The sequence below is a fragment of the Crocodylus siamensis genome, chromosome 3 (genome assembly GCF_052110815.1).
Source record: "Crocodylus siamensis isolate JL-2025a chromosome 3, ASM5211081v1, whole genome shotgun sequence".
NCBI lineage: Eukaryota > Metazoa > Chordata > Crocodylia > Crocodylidae > Crocodylus > Crocodylus siamensis.
In genome coordinates, this window is record NC_143397.1 from 196913110 (window position 1) to 196935387 (window position 22278).

The 22278-nt window shown below is 41.6% G+C and overlaps 1 protein-coding gene across 1 annotated transcript in view; it reads right to left on the reverse strand.

The window, feature by feature from the left end:
* ARMC1 (armadillo repeat containing 1) overlaps positions 1-22278 on the reverse strand; it is a 43650-nt gene that overhangs the window by 19552 nt on the left and 1820 nt on the right. The window contains exons 2-3 of the mRNA XM_090040072.1: positions 21333-21531; positions 16357-16448 (exon numbers count right to left, since the gene is read on the reverse strand). Of these exons, the coding sequence (XP_089896198.1) occupies positions 16357-16448; positions 21333-21506 (266 nt within the window). The 5' untranslated portion in view covers positions 21507-21531. The remainder of the gene's footprint in view (positions 1-16356; positions 16449-21332; positions 21532-22278) is intronic.

Sequence of the window (22278 nt, forward strand, 5' to 3'; positions counted from 1 at the left end):
AGTTATAAGTAGGTAGCTTTGAAAACAATATACATCAAGAAACTTTTCCAGTTACAGTACTCCTAAAGATACTTCCATGCTGATACTGCAAATATTTACATGTTGACAGTGAACCTTGCATTATCAGTTTCACTCCTGGCCAAAACAGGCTGTATTCATAAGAGGTTGAAGCAATTCAAGAAATGTCTGTGTTGTTAGGTGAATCAGATGATTCTTAGGATATTAAACTAGAAGTAACAGAATAAATGGGTCACCAATTCTAGTTCACCTCAAATTATTAGTTAGGATTTCTCTAAGCTAGGAGGTTGACTATAATAGATATTACAGAATGATTCCTGATACAAACACACTATTCCAGAATAATTTCTCCATTTTGTATTAAGTAATTATCCCAAAGCACGTGACTTTTAATCTGGTACAGTGTCTGCTATTCAGTAATAGGTATTGCTGAATAACTCATTTTGCAGTAGTTATTCCGATCAATTTCTCTGTAGGGATACTTATTTGCCTAAGAGCTCTAGTCAGGGACCAGGAAACCTACAGAACTAGGTGTGGGACACGCATCCAAACTAGAATAACCACTGAGACGAGAAAGAAAGAGGTGCAAGATGATGATTCTGGCATATACAGATAGGGGTACACGAGCTCTTACAAAATATTTTACCATTTGCCAAGCTGCATCTAAGTCTGTGATCTTATTCTACTAGACATTTAGCCGGAGGGGCCAAATGCTGAATATAAAAGGAAACTGACATCACCTGTGGAAGGTACTCTGTAAAAGCCAAGTGTGGAGACAATACTGGCTAGTAAGGAAAACTTGCACTGCCAACTGACCATCATGTTCTTTACTCTTTTCTGTAAGAGACTTTGTTTTCCTATATGATCACAACCTGGCACCTTTGCAGCTACTAAATTCACTCAAATCAAAATCTGTTGCCTCTTAAAAATCAAATAAAGTATCAAAAATGATCTTTGCACTTTATTCTAATGAGCTGTCAGAGTCAGCATATCACAGAACTACCTCAGGATCTTGAAGAGAGTAGCTTTTAAACACTTTAACCCTGCAGCTGGCCAGTGTCTAAAACAATTCAGGAATATAGTGACCTTGCTTGGTAACTTCAGTTTGACAGTAAAAACCACTCTCTGTTCACATTTCTATACTCTACGTCTGCTAATCAAGTCTTCCAACGCAGACTATCATAACTAAATCAGTTACAGATTTAAGAGATGCAGAACAACTTTCTTTTGGTATGCCATTTCAAGTAATTCTTGGCACAATGAATTCAGCATGTTGACAAGATTTTTTTTTATATTGTGACCTGCAATTAAAATTAACACCACTTCCAATTATTTTGCATCAGCTTTAACACTTATTGGAGATGAACAGAACCTTCATACAATTTCAGAACTTCACTTAGTCACTGAAAACTGGGGAAAACAGGACTATAATGTTTACATTCAGAACAGTTCCATAGTGCTTAGGGTCAAAAAGGACCTAAACAGATCATCAGGTCCAACCCCCTGCCCCAGGCAGGAACAGGTGTTGGGGTCGTATCACCACAGCCAAATATCTGTCCAGCCTCCTCTTGAAGTCCTGCAAGGTAGGAGAGAGGCGGCTCGTGTTCATCCTGGAGTCAACAAGGCGCCCCTGGGGGTCACAAGAAATAATGGCCATAAGCTAGCAGAGAGCAGATTTAGACTGGACATTAGGAGGAACTTCTTCACAGTTAGAGTGGCCAAAATCCAAAACGGGCTCCCAAGGGAGGCGGTGCTCTCCCCTACCCTGGGGGTCTTCAAGAGGAGGTTGGATGGACATCTGGCTGGGGTCATCTGAACCCAGCACACTTTCCTGCCTATGCAGGGGTCAGACTCAATGATCTATTGAGGTCCCTTCCGACCCAAACATCTATGAATCTACAAGAGCACCACCTCACTTGGGAGCCCATTCCAGAGCCTGGCAGCCCTAACTGTAATGTCTCCTGATGTCCATCCTGAACCTTCTCTCTAACAATTTGTGGCCTTTATTCCTAGTAACCCTGGGTGGTGCCAAGGGGAACAGAGCCCCCCCAATCCCTGCTGGTCCCCCCCCCGGTGAGTTTACAGATGGCCACCAGATCCCCTCTCAGGCTTCTCAAGTGGAGGCTGAATAGGTTCAGGCCCCTTAACCTCTCTTCGTAGGGCCTGCCCCACTGCCCCTTGACCGTGCGAGTGGCTCTCCTCTAGACCCTCTCAATGCTAGTCACATCCCTCCCGAAATGTGGCGCCCAGAACTGGACGCAGTATTCCAACTGTGGCCTGATCGATGCCTCATAGAGGGGAAGAATCACCTCCCTAGACCTGCCTGTGACGCATCTGCAGATGCACGACAAGGTGCAGTTAGCACTTACTGATCACTTCCTGACATTGGTGGCTCGTGTTCATCCTGGAGTCAACAATGACTCCAAGATCCCTTTCTGCCACTATGTTGACAAGGGTGTTCCCCAACCTATAGGCATGTTGCTGGTTCCTTCTCCCTAGATGCAGCACCCTGCACTTGTCTGTGTTGAATTCCATCCTATTCTCATCTGCCCACCTCTGCAATTTGTCTAGATCTAGCTGGATTCTATTCTTCCCCTCCAGCATGCCCACCTCACCCCACAACTTGATGTTGTCAGCGCATTTGGACAGCATGCATTCCATGCCCACATCCAGATCGCTGATAAAAACATAGGGGCCCCACATTACCTGGTGCCTTCTTCTTACTTCCCATGTACTTAAAAAGTTCTACCCTACAGGATAGGCTTGGCAATCTGGTGATTGTGGAAAACGAAAAAGCTGACCTCTTTAACTAATTCTTTGCCTCCATATTCCTGAACAGGGAGTTTTTGCAGAAGGGGCAGAAACCCAATATCAAGGTAAAATAAAAGCTTAAGTTTTGCAGAACACTAGAAATTCTAAAATTATATAAGTATCTTCCAAATCAGTGGTTCTCAAACTCTACAGACTCAAGGCATGATTCTTTAAGACTGAGGGGAAGGGAGGAGTTCAGAAAATGCCAGCTTTTAGTTTTGCTCATTTTTGACTACAGAAAAATAGAGCAATTCTTCTGTTGCAAAAAAAACTCATAAAACCATAACATGTCAGAATGCTTTTAACATTATGGACTCCCATTTGAAATCTCCGGGTTTCTCCTGTGAATCGTGTATGAATACCTAACATTGCTAACTTTATGTAGCACCACGAGGCAACCCTGAAAGGATCTCAAGGCACCACAACTTGCCCTGGGACCATGGTTGAGAATTGCCACTGTACATGTTTATACATGAAGTTCTAGTCAGTTCCTAAAAACTGGCAAGCACATTTTCCTTCTTTCATAGGCTGTCTTGGAGAAACAATAGTAAGTCCACCTTAAGGTTAGTTAACCAGTCTAACACCCTTGAGGAAAGGGAATATATCTCTGCGATATCACCGTCAAATTTGTATAGAGGGCAGAGTGATGTTATGTCATCCGCAGTCTGATCAGGATTGCCAATCACATTTTGCAGAACTTCTAATACACCATTTGTGCATCAAGTGACCACAGCAACCATGCCCAGTTTGGATCTGATTTAGAGCCTTCCACATTTTTCGTGGAAGAACCAGGAGACTTTATTGTTGGGTCGAAAATTAGATGTTTATTCTGAATGGTGGTTTCGTTTCACATTTTCCTCCAAGCTGTTGCACTGTCGTGACAAGTCCACAAAGGTTTCCAGGAGACCAAGCAGTGAGCTGGGAGGTTCTTTAAATCTCTGTGGATGGGGAGGTCTGGGGTATCATTCATGCAGATGACCTCTCTGTATGTAGCTTCTTTACAGAAAATGTCTGGAGGAGCAATATTGGCCACCACCACTAACCACAGAATTGGTGTAGATTTCAGGGTTCCAGTGACAGGCATGTATTGCAGAATTTAATTGGACATCCACGCATTTGGTATGAATGTCAGCAGTTCAGAAAGGTGCATAGTACTCGATCGTTGAGAACACCAGTGCCATAACAGAAGTACAGAGTACTCCCACAGTGGCACCCTAGCTTGTTCTGGCAAGTTTTCACACCATGTTCACCCGACTCTCTCTTCACAGCTATTTTTGAGGATGGTTACAACAGATTATGGTGTGGTTGCATGTCACACCTATGTAGGACAGAGTTGGATCATGTTGTAATTTTCTCCCTGAAAAATTTATGTTGAGATGAACATGTGCTTTATGCTCATTGAGGTAAAATGCCAAGATGATAGACTTAGTTGGATTTGGTCACAGCCTCCACTTGCAGAAATATTCTGCCATTATTCACAGACCTAATGTCAGCATGTATTTAATCTCTTTGAAAGTCTTTGCTTATGTGGTTAGTACCAGGTCATCAGCATATGCAAATTTCCTCAAAGAGTTAACAGGCAAATCGCTTATATAAACATTGGAGAGAATCAGGTCAAAAACAAGCACATTAATGTTTTCAGACAACTTTATTGCAGGCAACACTAAGTGTGAAACTGTTTAGAAATAAACTTTAAATAATTTTTCATATTGCTTTGGAAAGATTTAACTGCTCCATTAAATTATTTTGTTGCAATCAAAATCAATTATATTGTTTGCAGTTGTACAGCTCACTTTTCATATTTAAATGTCAGCCGGCCCTGACAATTTACACCCCAGAGCACTCAAGGAGCTGACCTGCATCATAGCTCAGCCCCTGACACGGATCTTCAAGAGCTCCTGGAACTCTGGTGAAATGCCCAATGATTGGAAGAAGGCCAATGTGGTGCCTACCTTCAAAAAAGGGAGGAAAGTGGATCCAGCAAACTACAGACCTATCAGCCTGACCTCCATCCCGGGGAAGGTCTTAGAAAAAATCATCAAAGAGGCCATTCTTAATAGACTACCCTAAGGGATAGCCAGCACAGGTTTGCTGCAGGTAGGTTGTGCTTGACCAATCTCATTTCCCTTTACAACCAGGTGACCCATCAATCTCTTCCCCCTTAGCCAGGTGATGTCATACCTCTTGACTTTAAAAAAAGCCTTCAATCTGGTATCCCATGATCACCTTTTGGCAAAACTGGCCAACTGCGGCCTCAGGTCCACCATAATTCGCTGGCTGGGGAATTGGCTCCGTGGTCAGACCCAGAGGGTGGTGGTTGACAGAAGTCAATAGCCATGGTGCCCTGTGACCAGTGGGGTCCCTCAAGACTGTCCTTGGACCCATATTGTTCAACCTCTTCATTAATCATGTGGGCATTAAGTCAGAAGTGAACTGGCCAAGATTGCCAAATGACACCAGACTTTGGGGTAAAGTATCCACACCTGAGGACAGGGGGGTAATCCAGGCTGACCTTGACAGGCTCAGGAAATGGGCAGATGAGAACCTGATGGTGTTCAACACTGAAAAATGCAAGGTTCTCCACCCTGGGAGGAAAAACCTGCAGCATGTTTATAGGCTCAGCAGTGCTACATTAACTAGCACTACCGATGAGAGGGACTTGGGGGTCAGAATTGATCACAAGATGAACCTGAGCCTGCAATGCGATGCTGCAGCTAGTAAAGCGAGCAAAACCCTGGCTTGCATCCATAGATGCTTCTCGAGCAAATCCCAGGACGTCATTCTCCCCTTGTAATCGGCCTTGGTGAGGCCGCAGCTGGAGTACTGCATCCAATTTGGGCTCCACAATTCAAAAAGGATGTGGAGAAGCTTGAGAGAGTCCAGAGAAAAGCCATGAGCATGATCAGAGGTCAGGAAAACAGACCTTATGGTGACAGGCTGAGAGCTATGGGACTCTTGAGCCTGGAAAAACGCAGGCTCAGGGGTGATCTGATGGTCACCTATAAGTTTATAAGTGGTGTTCACCAGGATCTGGGGGGAATGTCTGTTCACCAGAGCGCCCCAAGGGATGACAAGGTTGAATGGTTATAAACTCCTGCAAGACCGTTTCAGGCTGGACATAAGGAAGAACTTCTTTACTGTCCAAGCCCCCAAGGTCTGGAATGGCCTGCTGCCAGAGGCAGTTCAAGTACCTACTTTGAATGCCTTCAAGAGAAACCTGAATGTTTTTCTAGCTGGGATCCTATGATCCCAGCTGACTTCCTGCCCCTGGGGCAGGGGGCTGGACTCGATCTTCTGAGGTCCCTTCCAGCCCTAATATCTATGAAATATGAAGGCACAGACTTAAAAAAAAAAAAAACAACAACAAAAAACAGTGATTATGATTCCTTCTTTGCCAGCAAGTTAATAGCAAGAGGTGCAAAGATACATCGGTCCTATATTGGATCAGCACCAATACAAAGAAAATACAGTATATCACAAATTGGCCATATCAGTCAGATAATTTGGCTGATCAATGGCCTGCGCATGCATGTAGCCACAGTGCAGCACAATGGAGAGCTGCCTCCAGCTGGTAAGCCTGGTGTGGTGGAAGAGGTGTGGGGGGTGCAGATCAAGGCCCCGGGATGAGGGAGGAGTGGGGCTGGGCGGATGGGCATGAGATGCAGCTGCGACTCATCGTGGGGGGTGTGGCAGGGTGGCTCTCTGCTGACGCCACTTGGCTGGGAGCTGCTGGTCTGGCAGCTCCTGCTGCTTGCCTGGGAAGGGGTTGTGGCAGGGCAGGCATATGTCTCTGGATCTGCGCGGGGCAGGTTGGGGTCGGGACTGCACCGAGTTCTTCCCAGCAGAGTGGAGCAGCACTAGGAAGGGGACTATGGGGGGGCTGCAACCACAAACTTGCCATAGCTCCATCTCAGTACAACCCCACCCGGCTGGGAAGAGCCTGGCATAGCCCTGCACAGATTTGCCGCCCCGCGCCCCCCGCCCTGCCCCCATGCCCTCCCAGATGAGTGGCGGAAGCAGCAGTGGGAGCTGCCAGACAAGCCAGACAAGCAGCTCCCAGCCAAGCAGTGTGAAGTGGCAGGAGCCACCCCTGCTTCCCCACACCCCCCAGACGAGCTGTGGCTGCATCCCACACCTGCCCGCCCCACCCAGGCATCACCTGCCCCATGGCCCTGCCCCAGGCCAGCCCCACTTCTCCCTCACCACAGGGGCCTTGATCTGCCCCCACACCCCTCCCTCCCCACCACACCAGACTTACCAGCTGGAGGCAGCTCTCCACCCTGCTGGGCTGCGTATTGGAAATCGGATTAGTATCAGTTGATAAGCCTCCTTAAAAACTGGATATTGGTATCGGCCGCAAAAATCTCTATAGGTACACTCCAACCAATAGCAAAATAAAAGTGCACTTTCTTCAGTAACCAATAGGAGGGGGGAAAAAACTTTATTTAGCATCCTATAGTTTAGTAATATACAGCCTTCCAGGAAATAACCGCAATGTATTCATTTTACAGTGTGTAAAGAATTTTGTACTATTGTAAGAACTAGTAAAAAAAATTAAACATCTGGTTCAAATCAAAGTTTTGTACAAGACAAAGAAGCATGAACTCCTGTTGCTTGTCATTAGGTTTTTATGGACATAAACTAGACATATAAAAATAATCAAATGAGTTGGAAGGCATGATACTGGATACCCTAGAATTCAGATTCTTAATTTTGCAAAGATAATATCACACAACTGATGACTCTTCAATACCCTGGAAAGTTACATTAAAAAAAAAAATCACTTCACCATCTGGGCATTTGTTGCAAGAAAAGGGGCAATACATGAAGTGGTAAAAAGAAGAAGGTATGCAGCTGTGAAATATGTATCTTCTTATGTGTACTTACAAGCTTGATGAACATTAATGGCTCAATCAAGTTTGATGTTAAATGGAGATGTACCTTAGTCACAAGTGCCGAGGAGAATTTTATGAATAATATTAGTTATCAATTAGCAAATTAAGCAAATCAATGTACTAACAGTATTACTACCTGCGGGAAATGAAATAGTAAAAGACTGGAAGCAGGACAGATTTTTTCCAAGAGTAAAGCAGAATGGTTAACACAAAGCAAGGAGTTAAAAAGGAGAGTAAGCTGTTAAAACAAGGTATAGGACTGACTACAATTTTAAAAAGTTTTAATGTCCCAGTCATTACAGAAGACCAGTTACAAAGTGCAGATTCAACCAATGTCATGTTGTAGTAAAGGCCAACAACAGACTATGTGGATAGAAAGTCTGCATAATGACATAATATTCCTAAATAGAAGGACAAGGGCTGGAGAAGAACGGTGATGCTATATTGCGCCTCCTGTCTTCAACATGTCCCAAGCTGAAAAAGCTTAGGACCCCTCTACATGGGCAGGTAAAGGCATGATGAGATCTAATGCACGATCTACACAATAGCACTTCCTGCCATACTATATGTGCATGGCAGGAGGTGTAATTGTGGGATCACCAATCAGATCCCATCATACCTTATTACTGGTGGAGGGCGGGCCTAATCCCTTATATTTATAATTTTTCAGAAGCAGCATTCACTTCATCTGTAAAAAAGCTATAAAGTATTGGGGTTTACTCAATACTGCATGATATTTCACTATTTTTTAAACACATGGAACAGTTTTTCAGCAAGCACTGTCATGCTGTTTTGCAAGTGACCTTCTCTTGGCAAAAAACTGTTAACATAATTTACCATGCCAGCCATAAAACATACTTTAGAATTGACCAGAACAACATTATGATTCATCTTTTGAAAAAGTTTCACCCCAACAGAATAGTTTTATGAAATCCCTGTTCATGGCCAGAGCATTACTTCATAGCCATTAAGAATTTCTCTGAAATTTTTACTAGTAGAAAAATAGCCTAAGACATGGAGCATACATGTGCTTGATTCCCCCTAGAGTGAGTGCTACACAGGCAGGCTGTCTTTGCCAGGAGGCACAGGAGGGCTGCTCTGTGGGCCACCCTTGCCTTAAAAGCAGATTACTTGACAGCCTGCCCTTCCCCCTGCCTAATGGGCAGGCCATCAAGAGGCAGCCCCTGAGTTCTATATTATCTCGGGTGCAAGCCACCTGGGCTGGATATGGGGCAATTTAAAGCTGCAGATGCAGGAAAGCAGGGCCTGGGACAGCCTCCCCACCCTTGGGTCCTGAGTCCGCAGCTTTTAAATTGCTGCATGTGCTGCCTAGCTGGCTGACCACACACTCCACTTGAAGGCCAAAGGGTCATAAATCAGGGGGTAGATAGCCTCCCTGGCCCCAAGAGGCCCAGTTTGGTAGTGAGATCAGCAAAAGGAAGCCGGCAAGGGCTGGGAACCAGGCTTGAGGATAGACTTCTCACCCTAGTTCCTCTTTCACAGCCTTTGCAATCCCTGCCTCCATGGCCAAGCTGGATGGCACTTAACACCCAGGGGCCAACTGTGAACTGGGGCAAGGAGACTGGGGGTAGGGGGAAAGAGAGGGCATTCTTCCAGAGGGCTCCAGCCCAGGGTGCACCTGTATCCCCCTGCTGCACTTCTCTGGATTGAATTGGTCCAGGAGTGTTTCTGCAGCAGGAAAATGGTCCCCTTCTTCCGTCTAACCAATCATCAAAGGCCTTGCGAGGCTGCCTAACTGCTTGCCCCTGGGTGGGTTGTCAAGGAGCCAGTGCTCTCCCTCCCTGCTTCTTCCTTATAGGGAAAGAGGGAAGGAGGGAGAACAGACAGTGGGATACTTGATGTCCTCGGTACCCAAGAAAAGCAGTCATCCAGTTCTTACGGGAGGGTAGAGATCTTCGGGGTTAGAAAAGATAGCTTTTCTGCAGGAAAGCTACATTTTTTTTTTTTTTTTTTTCAAGAAAGCCCTCCAAACAACTGTAGTTCTTTTTGTGTCGGGAGAAAGGGTCTTCTCCCGGAACCGATGTAATGCCTGTACATAGCCTCTATTTAAAATCAAACTCAGCTCAGCAAGTCCTACCAGACAACCAAAATAACAATAGGACTAGAATATGAAAACATTTCATGTCATGCCATAAGTGTTCTTTTAAATCTGATACTGATCTCAATAGGCCACAGATTTGACTTTTACTAGATTTGCCCAAGTTAAAGAAAAAGGATACAAATTGCCACTAAATTTCTCTATTGTTACCATCTCCTACTTACATTTATACTACAATAATACCTGTACCAACAGGAAAAAAAAAATAATAGTTTCTGGCTCAAACCGCTTATTATAGATGGCAAGACAAAATGTAACAAGGTGGATGACAAAAATAAGCAAGGGAAAATGAGGGCCCAGGAAGACAGGGATAGCAACAGGATGCATAGTATATAAATTATTCTTGTACCAAGCCATATGTTAAGATTTCCAAGCCATTACAGGATTTCTCCAAGTTCTTGCTGACAAGAACACTGAAAGCACACAAACTCAAAAAATGCAACAATTTGTTAATACGCAGTCCCAACAAATGAGCAATTTATGTTTTGCCCTCAAGAAGCAGACTTTCCATCACTCCATCTCCAATCTTTTCCTTGATTTTATAAGAAATACAGAACAGAAAAATAAAACATTTCAGAATTTATTGGACTGCATTCCTTCAAACATGCAAGTTTAAAATTTAACCAAACATTATCAAAAGTATGCAGGAATAAGTGAATATTTGTACATTTATTTGTATGAAATTGAAGGATATCTTCCAACTAACACTAGTGGCCAACATTTTCCCCACCCAGTACGCCCTTAACATTCAATTTGTATTTCTTGCCAGCTAATATTTGGTCCTGGTGAGAAGGAAAAAACTTTTTTAGGGAAAAAACCTAAACAAATAGGTATTTTAACAATAAACAGATAAAACGAGTGTGATAGAGCATCTCTTTCTGTATTAGTTTTGGCATATACTATCAGAATCACTTTTAAAGGTAAAGTCAAAGAGACATAATAAATCTAAACTTTTTTCACTTCTGGAGAATAATTAAATTTTCAAAAACTACAGGTAATTAAGACTACCCAAAATTAAGTAAGTCTGGAATTACAGAAGTGCCTGTATTTCACCGTATCTGCAAGGGACTCTGTGTAATTAAACACATATTAATTGCCCTAATCTTCTTAGGCAAGTAATAAATTGGAGAGCTGATTAATGTGCTGGATTTAGTTCAGCTTGTTAAACCTGACATCCTGGCAAAGGAAGACTATCTCGAAAAGCTCTTTTAGCTAAGTAATTAGAATTTTACTCTCAGTAATTTGCCATTCTGTAATAAGAGCTATTTGGTATATTGATTCCCCATCAGTATTTTTTTAATACATGTTAGTTATATTGGAAGAGTACCATTATGATGTTCATAAAGGTTATGAAAAAACTGTGAACTTTGACCTTTACTGTCCATCAAGAGTCACTTTCACTCTGAACACAAAATGAGTATATTTCCTTATAGGCTATAAATCCTAATTAATTTTAATCCTGGAAGCAGTTAATAACATTTTATAAAGTCCATACGGACACATTAAGTACTCCATACCATTCATAAAGCCAATGAGTACACAAGATTAACATTAAAGACCTGCTGATATCTTCTGGAACACACTGAAGGACTTTGTTCTGAGGCAATTGTCCATTTATCCTCTTTTTTTTTTTTTAATTATTTGAACATACATACTCTCTCTCTTGCTATGCCCATCACCCACTGCCCCTCCCCCCCAACTGGGAGAGATGACAAGTTTCTTGAGATTGGAGGAATATTTTCCTATGCATTTGTAATATATTAATAGGACTTGTTTCTTATAACAACCTTGGAACACTACAAAGAAGAAAGTATAAAATATTGGTATTTAAGCATATTTGTTCATCCCTCTCCTGAAGACACCTAGATTCTCAACTACAAAAGAAAGGAGAAAGCTGTGAAAGATAAAGGGCTTAATTCTTAAGGAAAGAAGAATCAAACATGTGAAGCCCTCAGCCTTCATAGAGTACCAGTGACATCCAACGGTTACTGTTATTTTGGGGATAGCAAGAGATCAGCTTTTCTACACGATGTAAAATGAAGTAACAGCAACTGTAATACTCCTTTTTGAGTCCTTAACTTTGAAATCACACAAATAGCGAGTCTGTCCAGTAGCCAGTTCAAAGAATGGAATTGCTTTCACTGCTGAGATAAACCACTTATTATAATAAATGTTAAAAAACTGAACTAAAAGTTCTACAGGACCAATGATTTGTTAAGTGTGGCATGAAGGGAACTAAGATATAATTACAGTTAGCAAATGTGGTACTTCTGTCATGCCCACAAAAATATTTCCTTCCCATTACCTGCAATCTATCTGTACCAGTGTAGATTTGTTCCGTTTAAGGGCAAAGAAAGAGGTGGCGCTGTGACACTTGTTAGCTGACACATGGGTGGTTTACAAGCTACACTGCTTTTGCTGTAATTAAAGAACCTGGGCATGTCTACATTGCCTTCACCCTGCACCTGGGATCACTACTAAGAAGCACAAATGCCCACTTAGCACATGCAAATGAAAATGAAATAGTATAGGTGACTTAAAGCAACTATGAGCACATGCTGCAACAGGCAGCAAGCATCTGCACTGAAGACTGATCCCAGCTGGCTACTCTGCCTTTTTTCTGGGATTTGGTACGCACTGAGTGAGAGCATATAAAAAGAGCATATTTTTCAGTGATGGTTCTGGGAAAGGCATGGAGACTATCTAGACAAACCACATATTTCTCCTCGATTGGAGTTGACTGGCACTTTGTCAAGATTCCCTTGCCTGCTGGAGCTTTCTGAAAAGTTTTGGGAAATCTAACTCCCAGAAGAACACTTCCCTAGTTTGCAAAGCAAAGCAAAGCAAAAGCAGTTAACCACGTTAGTCTGAAGTTAGGGAGAAGGCAGGGCAACGTGGGACCTTACAGACAGGGACCTGAGAAAAAATCACGATTTTGTGGACTGCATGGAAACCACAAAATTCACCCCACACAGCGATTTTTAAGGGTTGTGAACATAAGCAGCTTAGCTCCCCATAAAGTGGGCCAGCACAGAGGACCGTGAGGCAGACAGGTGCAGGTTTCGGGCAACTGTATTGGGGGTGGGGGGAAAGAAGGGCACAGAGGGACATGGAGCCTGCACTCAACCAAGATTGCAGCCAGACAACATGTGGAGCACTGCCCATCATTGCAAGTAAAAATCAGGGAAAAAGAAAAGGGGGGAGGGGGAGTGTTGATTGAGGCCCCTACAGGGAGGGAGGAAAGGAATGGGGCAGGGGCGAGTGGGGCCCCAGGGTAGGTCATGGGATGCTCGAAGCCCAGGTGGCTAATCCAAGGGCTCAGGGGGGTCTCCCACCATCGTGCACACCTCAGGAGAAGTCCGGGGAGGGGCACATGCCTGTTGCAGGCTGGGCTCTACGCCCCATGCTATATGGTTTATGACAGGAGGATGTACATGTGCCTAAAAAATAGTGTCATCAGACTGCTTTAAAAAATGGCTCTGTCACTCTACCATCACTGCAGCATGCAGTTTGGTGAAATGGATAATGGAAAGGGGTGGGCTGGGAGTTACTATTTTGGAGAAATGAGGAAATAAGAAAAATGACAAGTGAAAAATTATTGAGGTTTAACATAGGGTAATATTCAGCCTCACTTACTGTCAGAAGTCAGAGATGGACTATAATGTAGTTGGTTCAATAAAAGATATTACACCCCCCAAAACATCCCTGCCTCTCTCAATTCCTGGACCGTCACAGCTACGTCATTAATGCTACCACAATAGGGCAGATATCAAAACCTGTAACTTAGAGTAACTCAATCTAAAGAAAAAAGCTGGACTACGCAGCAACATTTTAAGCCTATGCAAGAAATATAAACATCAACCCAAGGGGATTCACCTGCAACTCTCTAACTAATGCACACAACTCCATACATGCAACAACTATGCTGGAGAACTTCAGAAAAAAAACCCTGAGAAGCCATGTTCTTCACTTAACCTGCTCCAAAAGGGATCAATTTAAACAGGACATACTTATGCTTCTAAACTAAGAGATAACCTAACTACTATGCAGCAGACTGTACCATATTACTAAAAATATCAGATGACAGCCATCCAACATAGGAAGAAAAAGCAAAATATGCAGTTCAATAAACAGGCATCACCCCCAAAAAAATCCTTGCCTCTCACATTATCCCACATGGGCATACACCTAACTTTATTACTATCACAGTGGCAACAAAAGGGCCTAACAAAGCTTTAAGATGGATGCTACACAAGTGTAAGAAAGCAATGAACATAGTACTGATAAAATCAGAAATTCTACTGACTGCAACCAGTTTCTTACCTCAGTTTTCTTCATTCTAGGGCAATACCCACCCATTTCTGATTTCTTAAATAATCTGAACCTTAAGTCATTATTTGATCTCTCCTCCCAAGCTGCAATTTATTGCTTTTGTATTGTGCTCCAGACTTCCAAGATCTTAAGCTTTCAATTAACTTTTTAAGTAAGCTTTTCATCAGGGATGAGGCCTCACCCAGAAAACTGACCATTTTTAAGTACTGGATTTAAAAAAACACAAAACAAACCACCTGTATAAATTAGAAAGACTCCACCAGAAAGCGACACAAAGAAAACATGACTTACAAGAACAGTTTGAAAGATTTAGGATTATTTAGTCTGAGTAAAATAAGACCAAGACAGGATTTGATATTAGCCTCCAAATATCTGAAAGGGTGGCTATAGAGAAGATGAAGGTAGAACAGAGTGGCACCAGCTCTGCCTGACTTCAGACTAACATAGTGAGAGACCAAGAGACCACACACATGAGCCTTATGGTAGACTTGAATGCTTATGTGGGAAATTTTGGTTGAATAAGGCCCCCTCTACATGTTACAAGCATTGCACAATTAACTGGTTAACTGCACAGTTACCTTAAGACCAGCTACATGTGCAAAATACTTATCACATGATAAAAATCTTCAACCAGCTATAAAGTTAAACCTCAGAAATGCGTATTAACTTTACAGCTGGTTGCTACTGAGCTTTAATTTGCAAGCGTAGCAGAGTCTCCCCTGCATTAACAGTAGATTCTAGCATGAAACCCCCATGCCTGGGGGATAGACTCCCTCAATCCCTCAGGCTCACGGGTATGCGGGTCTTGCTTCTTGCCAGCGCAGGGGCAGCCTGGGATCTAATATGCAATTCCACAATCACACTTGATTGTGTGGATCTTGCATTAGATCCCATTGCACCTTTACGTGAACATGTAGTGGGGGCCTAATTGTATGAATTTTCTCACTATGACAGCCATGAAGCACTGGAATAGAAAGAATATGGAATTTCTACACTTGAAAATTTTTAAAAGCAGGTTATACAAACACTTGCCTGAAGTGGTTTAGAAGAGACAGTCATGCCTTGCACAGGAGTGTTAAACTAGATGTCATCCTGAGGTCACCTCCAGTCTGATTTTTCTAGGGTTCTGACTCTCTTCTCAAGAACTCCTGCTGTGGCTAAGGCACATACTCAAGGATGAACAATTTCATGAACCATTTAATTTTAGATGAAAGAGTGTTACAGGTACCGAGCCAGTTGTAAAGATGATCCAAGCATATTTTTCCTTTTTTAAACTGTACTTTTGAGCAAATTTCAGGAAATCAAATTTCTTCCAGAAATTGAGAGCCATCATACTTTAAAAACAAATGCATTTTGTTTAATGTTATGTGAAATATTTTCATCTCTTCACCATCTCCACTGAAAATGGATAAAAGGAAGGATTGTTTCTTAAAATACCCCAAGCCTGGTATCCTTAGAATGCAAGTTATTCACTTTTGTCTTTCAGCCAATTAGAGGTTCTCTCATTACTTTTCAAACTGAGGCACTGGTCTTAAGAAACCCTTCCATTTGGTCTTACTTGGGTCTCAGTTCAGAAAGGTACTCAAATACCAGCCTACTTTAATGTACATATGAAATTTTTTCAATGAGACCCCTAAGACTAAATCATATACAAGTGCTTCTCTGAATCAGGGCTACAAAGGACCAATAAGGGGGCAAGAAACTTCTCACCTCTAGTTTCTGTTCAAATCCCGAATATTTCAATATATATGGGTAATGGGTTTATGGCCTCAATCTAGATCCCAGGAGATAAGCTTTTCCGCAACACAAAAATCACTACCCTAAGTAGTATTCTTTGGTGGAAATATCAAAAAAGGGTCAGCGACCATGTAAGTTTAACTAATTTAGACTATTTGTGGATTCTGCCAGAAAAAAAAAAAAAACAGTTCAAGCAACTCTCCTCACTAGGCAATCTCTCCTCAGCTGAATGCTTATAGTGTAAAAAAACCTCTGTATTTGATATATTGCATGAAATTCATATTTTTAATTGCATTTAACCATATAACTCAGTAGAGGAACAAACGAAGGCAGCACTTACAAAATCCATTACATAATCCAGGCAATAAAGTTCTATTTTACATTAACTCATTGCACAAAACAGCATGACCCATTGCCAGAAGTAGCAGCCCACCCGAGACTTACTTCTGTATTACAGTCTGTAAGCTCAGCATCATACCCAGTTCACTTTTCATCTTTTCTCTGTTGGCACGACATTCTGCCAAATAACGGAGAGCCTAAGAGAAGTGGGAGATCATAGCAATTAGCAGTTTTGCATCTAGTATTCCCTGTTAATTTCTACTTCTGACATTTCAAGTTGTTAACATTTCAAGTCATTTCAACAATTCATGGTTCTGTGAAAGAAAAAGTGTGGGAGGCTTAACATGTATGCTATTTTAATGTTCCAAATACTTCCCAAAGGTGTTAGACAAATACAAGAAAGCAGCAGTAAACTGCATGCTCAAGCTGCCTCTCTAAAAGAAGGGTCAGCCTACACCCTTCAGGCTAGCCCCGGCCCACAAAGCCTTTGGATCTGGCAGCAGGGGTACCCCTCTGGGTCACACCAGTGAGCTGCCTGGGGCTTCAAAGAGGGTGTTATCCCTGTGCCATACTGCAGTCAGACACCTCGGGCTCTGGTGGAGGGGCATCTCTAACTATAATGCACCAGAGTCAGGTGGCAAGGGATCATTTTGGCCCTCTTGCTGTAGCACAGATAAAAGGCAACCTACCTTCCACACTGGAAGACTGTAAGAAATGCCACTAGCATGGTTAATATAGTGCAGATGAACAAGCTGAAATTTGTAAAGCTGACCCAGAAGTTAACCAAGTTAAACATAATTTTTCACAACAGGCAAAAGAGGTTTCTCCTAAGCCTTCTGTCCTTGATTAACTGTGACTTTTTTTTTTTAAAGATTTTTTCTTTAAGTAGAAGAAAATGTTATATTTATCCACTCTCCACATGCCCAACAACATTTTCATAGTTTATGACCAAACTTAATAAAAACACTTAAGAATAAAAATTCTCAGAGCGTCAGCCTAAAAAATAAAGGTCTACACAGATAACATTCTGACAAATGTAAGTACTCTTATAGCTGGAGACTTAGCTACAAAGAAGAGTTTTGCAAGCTAAAATAGCACAAGGAGGATGCTATGGATGTTGCAGCCTCAGAACAAATAAATCAAAGACTGAGACAGAAAAATGACAGTATCATTATATGCACTGCCCTTGTATTAGAAAGGTGTTAAAATCTGAAAGGGAACACTGCAGAAAAGACACTTTTTGGGGTGGAAGAATGTTGGACACCATCACACAAAAGAAATCTGGCTAGATTTATCCTGTCTTCTGGCCAAAACACAAGCTCCACATGCTCATTCCTACTTCATGCCCATGCTCAGATGCATTAAAGGGTCAGCCTTCAATGCATGTAGCACCCCAGTGCCACTGTTGGTCTCTTTCGAGTAATAAAGCAGGGCTTAGGCATGTACTCTGGACCCCAGTATTTTGCCTAACTGGCAGGCTTTAATGTACACAAAGTAGGAGCACAAATCTAGATTATTTCTCAGTGATGGTCCCGGGCTCTGTAGTGGGGAATACAGACACTGACCACAACATTTCAGCCTCCAAGATTAAAATCTATGTTTTCTTCATTAAAATTTGTCAACAGCTTTTCAGGAAAGGGCTGAAAATATAAAATTTAAGATGCATCTTATTCACAAGATTTCCAAATACAGTAAAGTCCCTGTTATCCAGCAGTTGAGTAATCTGATCACTCTATTAACCGGAATTTCTGGCTGGCCGGCCGCAGGCAGGGACAGGAAACTCACACGCGGTGGCCGCCACCACTATGCACCACTGCCACCAACTCTTCCCCTCCCCTTCCCCTCCACATCCGGCTGGAAACTACTGTGCCTCGGGTAACTGGCATTTTTAGGTTATCAGCACCCCCCATTCCCCACTCATGCCAGATAACTGGGATTTTACTGTATAAGATAAGATTGCTAACACTTTCTTTGAATTCATTTTTCTGGATTCCATAAACTGAATTGCTGCTACCTTTTAAAAGTTATTTCTACCAACTACAGAAGAGCTTTGCACTCACTCTCCTGAACAACAAAAAAGAAAAGTTTTGGAAAGGTTAAGGAGACTGCAGCAGAACTTCAGAAGGGCCTTTCATTTAATGACTTTACAGTTTTCATCTCGCTTTTATCCAACTTAGAGCCCCGAGACTGCTGTTAGTCAAACCTAAAGTGTGTGCTTATTTGCTGCCTCAGGTTTTGCTTCCGAGTGTTTATAGGTGGATGTTTATGATACAGAGCTGACCAGGAACTTCTAGCAACTGCATATGTCCACAGTTTCGTAGTTAAAATCTGAAATCTCACAATTTATTTCATGTACTTTTGCAATCCCACTGTTATCTGTATTTTGAGTAAACAGATTAGCGGAAATATGTAAAGATCAGTACTGCGCTCTGCTCTGTACACCTACTGGAGTTTCAGGTCCTCTCTCTCTCTCATACATACATATATGAACAATAAGCTGATAACATGCAGATACCATAGGACCTTTACACAAGCACTTGGTATGATGTATAACTTGATAACATAGCTCGAAAGTCTGCCCATTCCTTAAGTGGGATTCTCTCTCAAGTGTTTAGCCTTCAAAAGCATCATACTTTTTCAACTGCTTTCTTTTGCTGTCATGTTTGTCCTTCCAACACTAACATTTTTTCTTAAGTCTGATTTAGTACGAGTGAATCTCCACTGGAAAGCAAAGATTGCAATTGGAATTAAAGACTTATATTAAAAACACACACTTTGTTATTGGCAGAACACTAGATTATCAACTGTATTGCTTACTGTTTGACACCAAGGAGTTTTAATTTAAATAACACCTTCGCCAACATTTGATTCAAAGGAACAGAGTTTTTGACCAGTTAGTCCCTTACTTATGAAGATAATTTCTATCACAGATTAAATTAAAACTAAGGTATCTGAAAGCCTAAATAAATAAATAAAAGTTCCAAACACATACAGCTCCTATTTATTTCAGTAAGAGTTTCTGGCTTCTGAGTCAGCTTGTTTGAAAAATCAGGTGATTAAAGAGCTGGATTCAAAGCCCACTGAAGGAAAGACTTGTTAAAGGTCATGGACTTTGGATCAGCTTTCTTTTAGCAAAATACTTGAGCATGTAATTAAAGATAAGTGCATAATTTATTTCACTCAAGTCAATGAAACTATTCACATGTGCCCTAAAAACATACTGAAGTACATTAATGATTTAAGGTTTTTTTGACAGCCTGTATATGAATTCAGGAACCTAACTTCATGTTTCTATTTTTCAAAGTCTTACTAAAGTTTAAGAAAAATGGTTAGGCACATTTCTGATTTTTAACGTCTTAAAGAAAGAAATCAAAACCTGACGGCTTGGCTTCTCTTTGTTCATCCGACCTTTTAAAGGGTGGAGAGAAGTAACATGAGAAACAAGTAGTTTGGTGAATTTGTCTATGTATGGCATATGAATTCTAGTTGATTAACTGGCAATCAGCAGCACTTCTGAAGAGATCTGGGAGTTATAACAGAACACAAACTAAATATGAGCCAACTACGTCATATTGCTGGGGATGGAAAGCAGAAAACTACATTTTTGGCATGTGTAAACAGGACTGCTGAGTGCAAGACACAGCACTGGAAAGGCTTCAGCCAAAAAGCTGAACCCAGTTTTAGACACAGGGTGCCCCTCCCCGACCACAAGGGCTTTCCCCGCTCCTGCTCCCAGGAAAAAAGCTTTGCTTTGCTGCTGCTGCCTGGAAGTGGAGGGCAATTTCCCCCTCCACTTAAAAGTTATTGTTTAGTAAGTGGTGAGCTTTACTTCCTTAAAACAGCTAAAGAATAGCCTCCATGTTGCTGTTCAGTGGTAGAGGCAGGAAAGAGTCCACTCTGAAAAGCTTGAAATTGGCTCCAATAAGCTGGCAGGGAGGGCATGTTTCCACCCACCAGAGCCTGAACTACAGTGGCCCCTACCTACAATGAAAGACAGAGTGCGTTTGTTTAATCTTCAAACAGGAAGACCGAGAGAAAGCATAACAACGGGTTTCAATGTCAGAGATGAATGCAGTGAAGAGATCTGTAAACTGTTCTTCATGTTCACTGGGAATGGGACAAGTACTTTACTGAGTTTAAATTGCAGTAAGGGAAATTTCAGTTAGCCATAAAGAAGTCCTTTAAAACTGTCAGTTTTAAGTTAAGCACTAGAATACAGAGACTGAGAAAAATCTGTAGAATCACAGATTTCAAGGGGACCTTAAGGGTTGTTTAGACTCCAGTACAGATGTAGGATTCACTCCTCATAAACTGTCAGTCAGGTTCCTACCCAGTCTTTTCTTTAAAAATTCCAAAAAAGGAGATTCTACAACTTCCCTAGACAACGTTGTTACCCCATTTTTACAGTTAGGAAGCTTTATCTGAGATTTAATCTAAACTTGCTTTTCTGCTGTTCAAATTCCACACTCCTCTCCTATAATAATCACAACAGACCTCAATTCCCTGCCATCTTGGCGCAAGACTGTTCACCTGCTCTCAAAATGCATCACTGAAGGCACTTAAGAGCAACTTAGAAAAAAAGTGTGCGCCAGGGATAGTTTAAGAATAGCTGATCCTGCCTTGAGGCCCAGGTATGTGCTAAATAACCTTCTGAGATCATTTGCATCTGTATTTTCTATGATTCAGATTGTTTACATGACCCATCCAGAACCACAAATGCAAGATCACCACAAGATGCATACAGACGTAGGAATGTAACAAGCTGAATTTTAGCTTTTCTCCTTTTAACCCAGTTAAACAGTCATATTCTAATTCTAGGGGGGAGGGGGGAAACACAACAACTTTGCTTTATCTGTAATAAGTTGTTTCTTTCTAAACTCCATGAATTATCTCCACATAGTATGTGGTTTCAAATCATCTTTTATAGCACTTATCAGAAGCACAATCACAAGCAAGAGTGATCTCACATAAAATTTGTTATAGCAAATATTTGTCTTTTTAAATACATAAAAAGAAAAGGATGCAAGTAACACACTGTTAAAACAACCCTTAGTCCCCACTGATCAAATCAGATTACTTACTAGCAAAGCTGAATGAACAACTGGAGGGTTGGGGTGGTCCAGAAACAAAATAAGGCCAGGCAGACATCCCTGATCCTGAACAATAGCTCGTCTATTTAATGGGTCAGCTGCCAAATCTCGTAACTGGTTAACTACTGCTAAAGCATCAGGTTCCTCGCTCATAGTGGAGTTCATTTTTCCGTCTCATACACAGAAACACCTGTTAAAAAAAGTGTGTCAATAAAAAAAAATCATTGTTAACAAGTCATTGATTAAACTATAGCCAATCCAGAACAACAAGCCTTAATTGATTCTTAGAAGTGTAAAGGCAAATAGAATTCTTCTTAAGGTCCCTCCCTATACACTGTTAAGACAGAAATTTTAGAATTCACACTAATATAGAGTTATTCACATTTTCAAGTTATTTGCTTAACTGATTTTTTCCCACATAGGCCTGTCAAGCTTCAAGTAAAATACTGTTTACAGCATTGATACTTACAGGTGAAGAAACAGTTGTTTTGTTACAACTACACTGTCGCCTACACTGCACTACAGAAATGTACGTTTCTAAGTCTATAAAAAGATAATTTGTAAAGAAACATACATTACTTGATCCTGTAACACACTGTCAATGAGAAATCCTAGGCCAAAACTTTTACCTTTCCATCAGGCATCTCCACTGTTTTATCTTATTCAGAAATTACATATCAAAATTCTATAATTCAACACCAATTCAACTGATCCTGGTATTCCCTCTCTAGCCATTCCTCTTAAAAAGCATGGGACTATCTTGCTTCTACTAGAGTCGAGCAGAACCAGCTCAGTTTCAAATGAAGGCAATTAGTCTGATGCTGGTAAGCTAACAAGTTTGTTTAAATAAAACTTCCCATCATAGCCAGAAACTTCTGATACCCCACAACAGTGGACCTAATGTGAAAAGTGAGATCAAAAGAACCTTTGCTGTTTT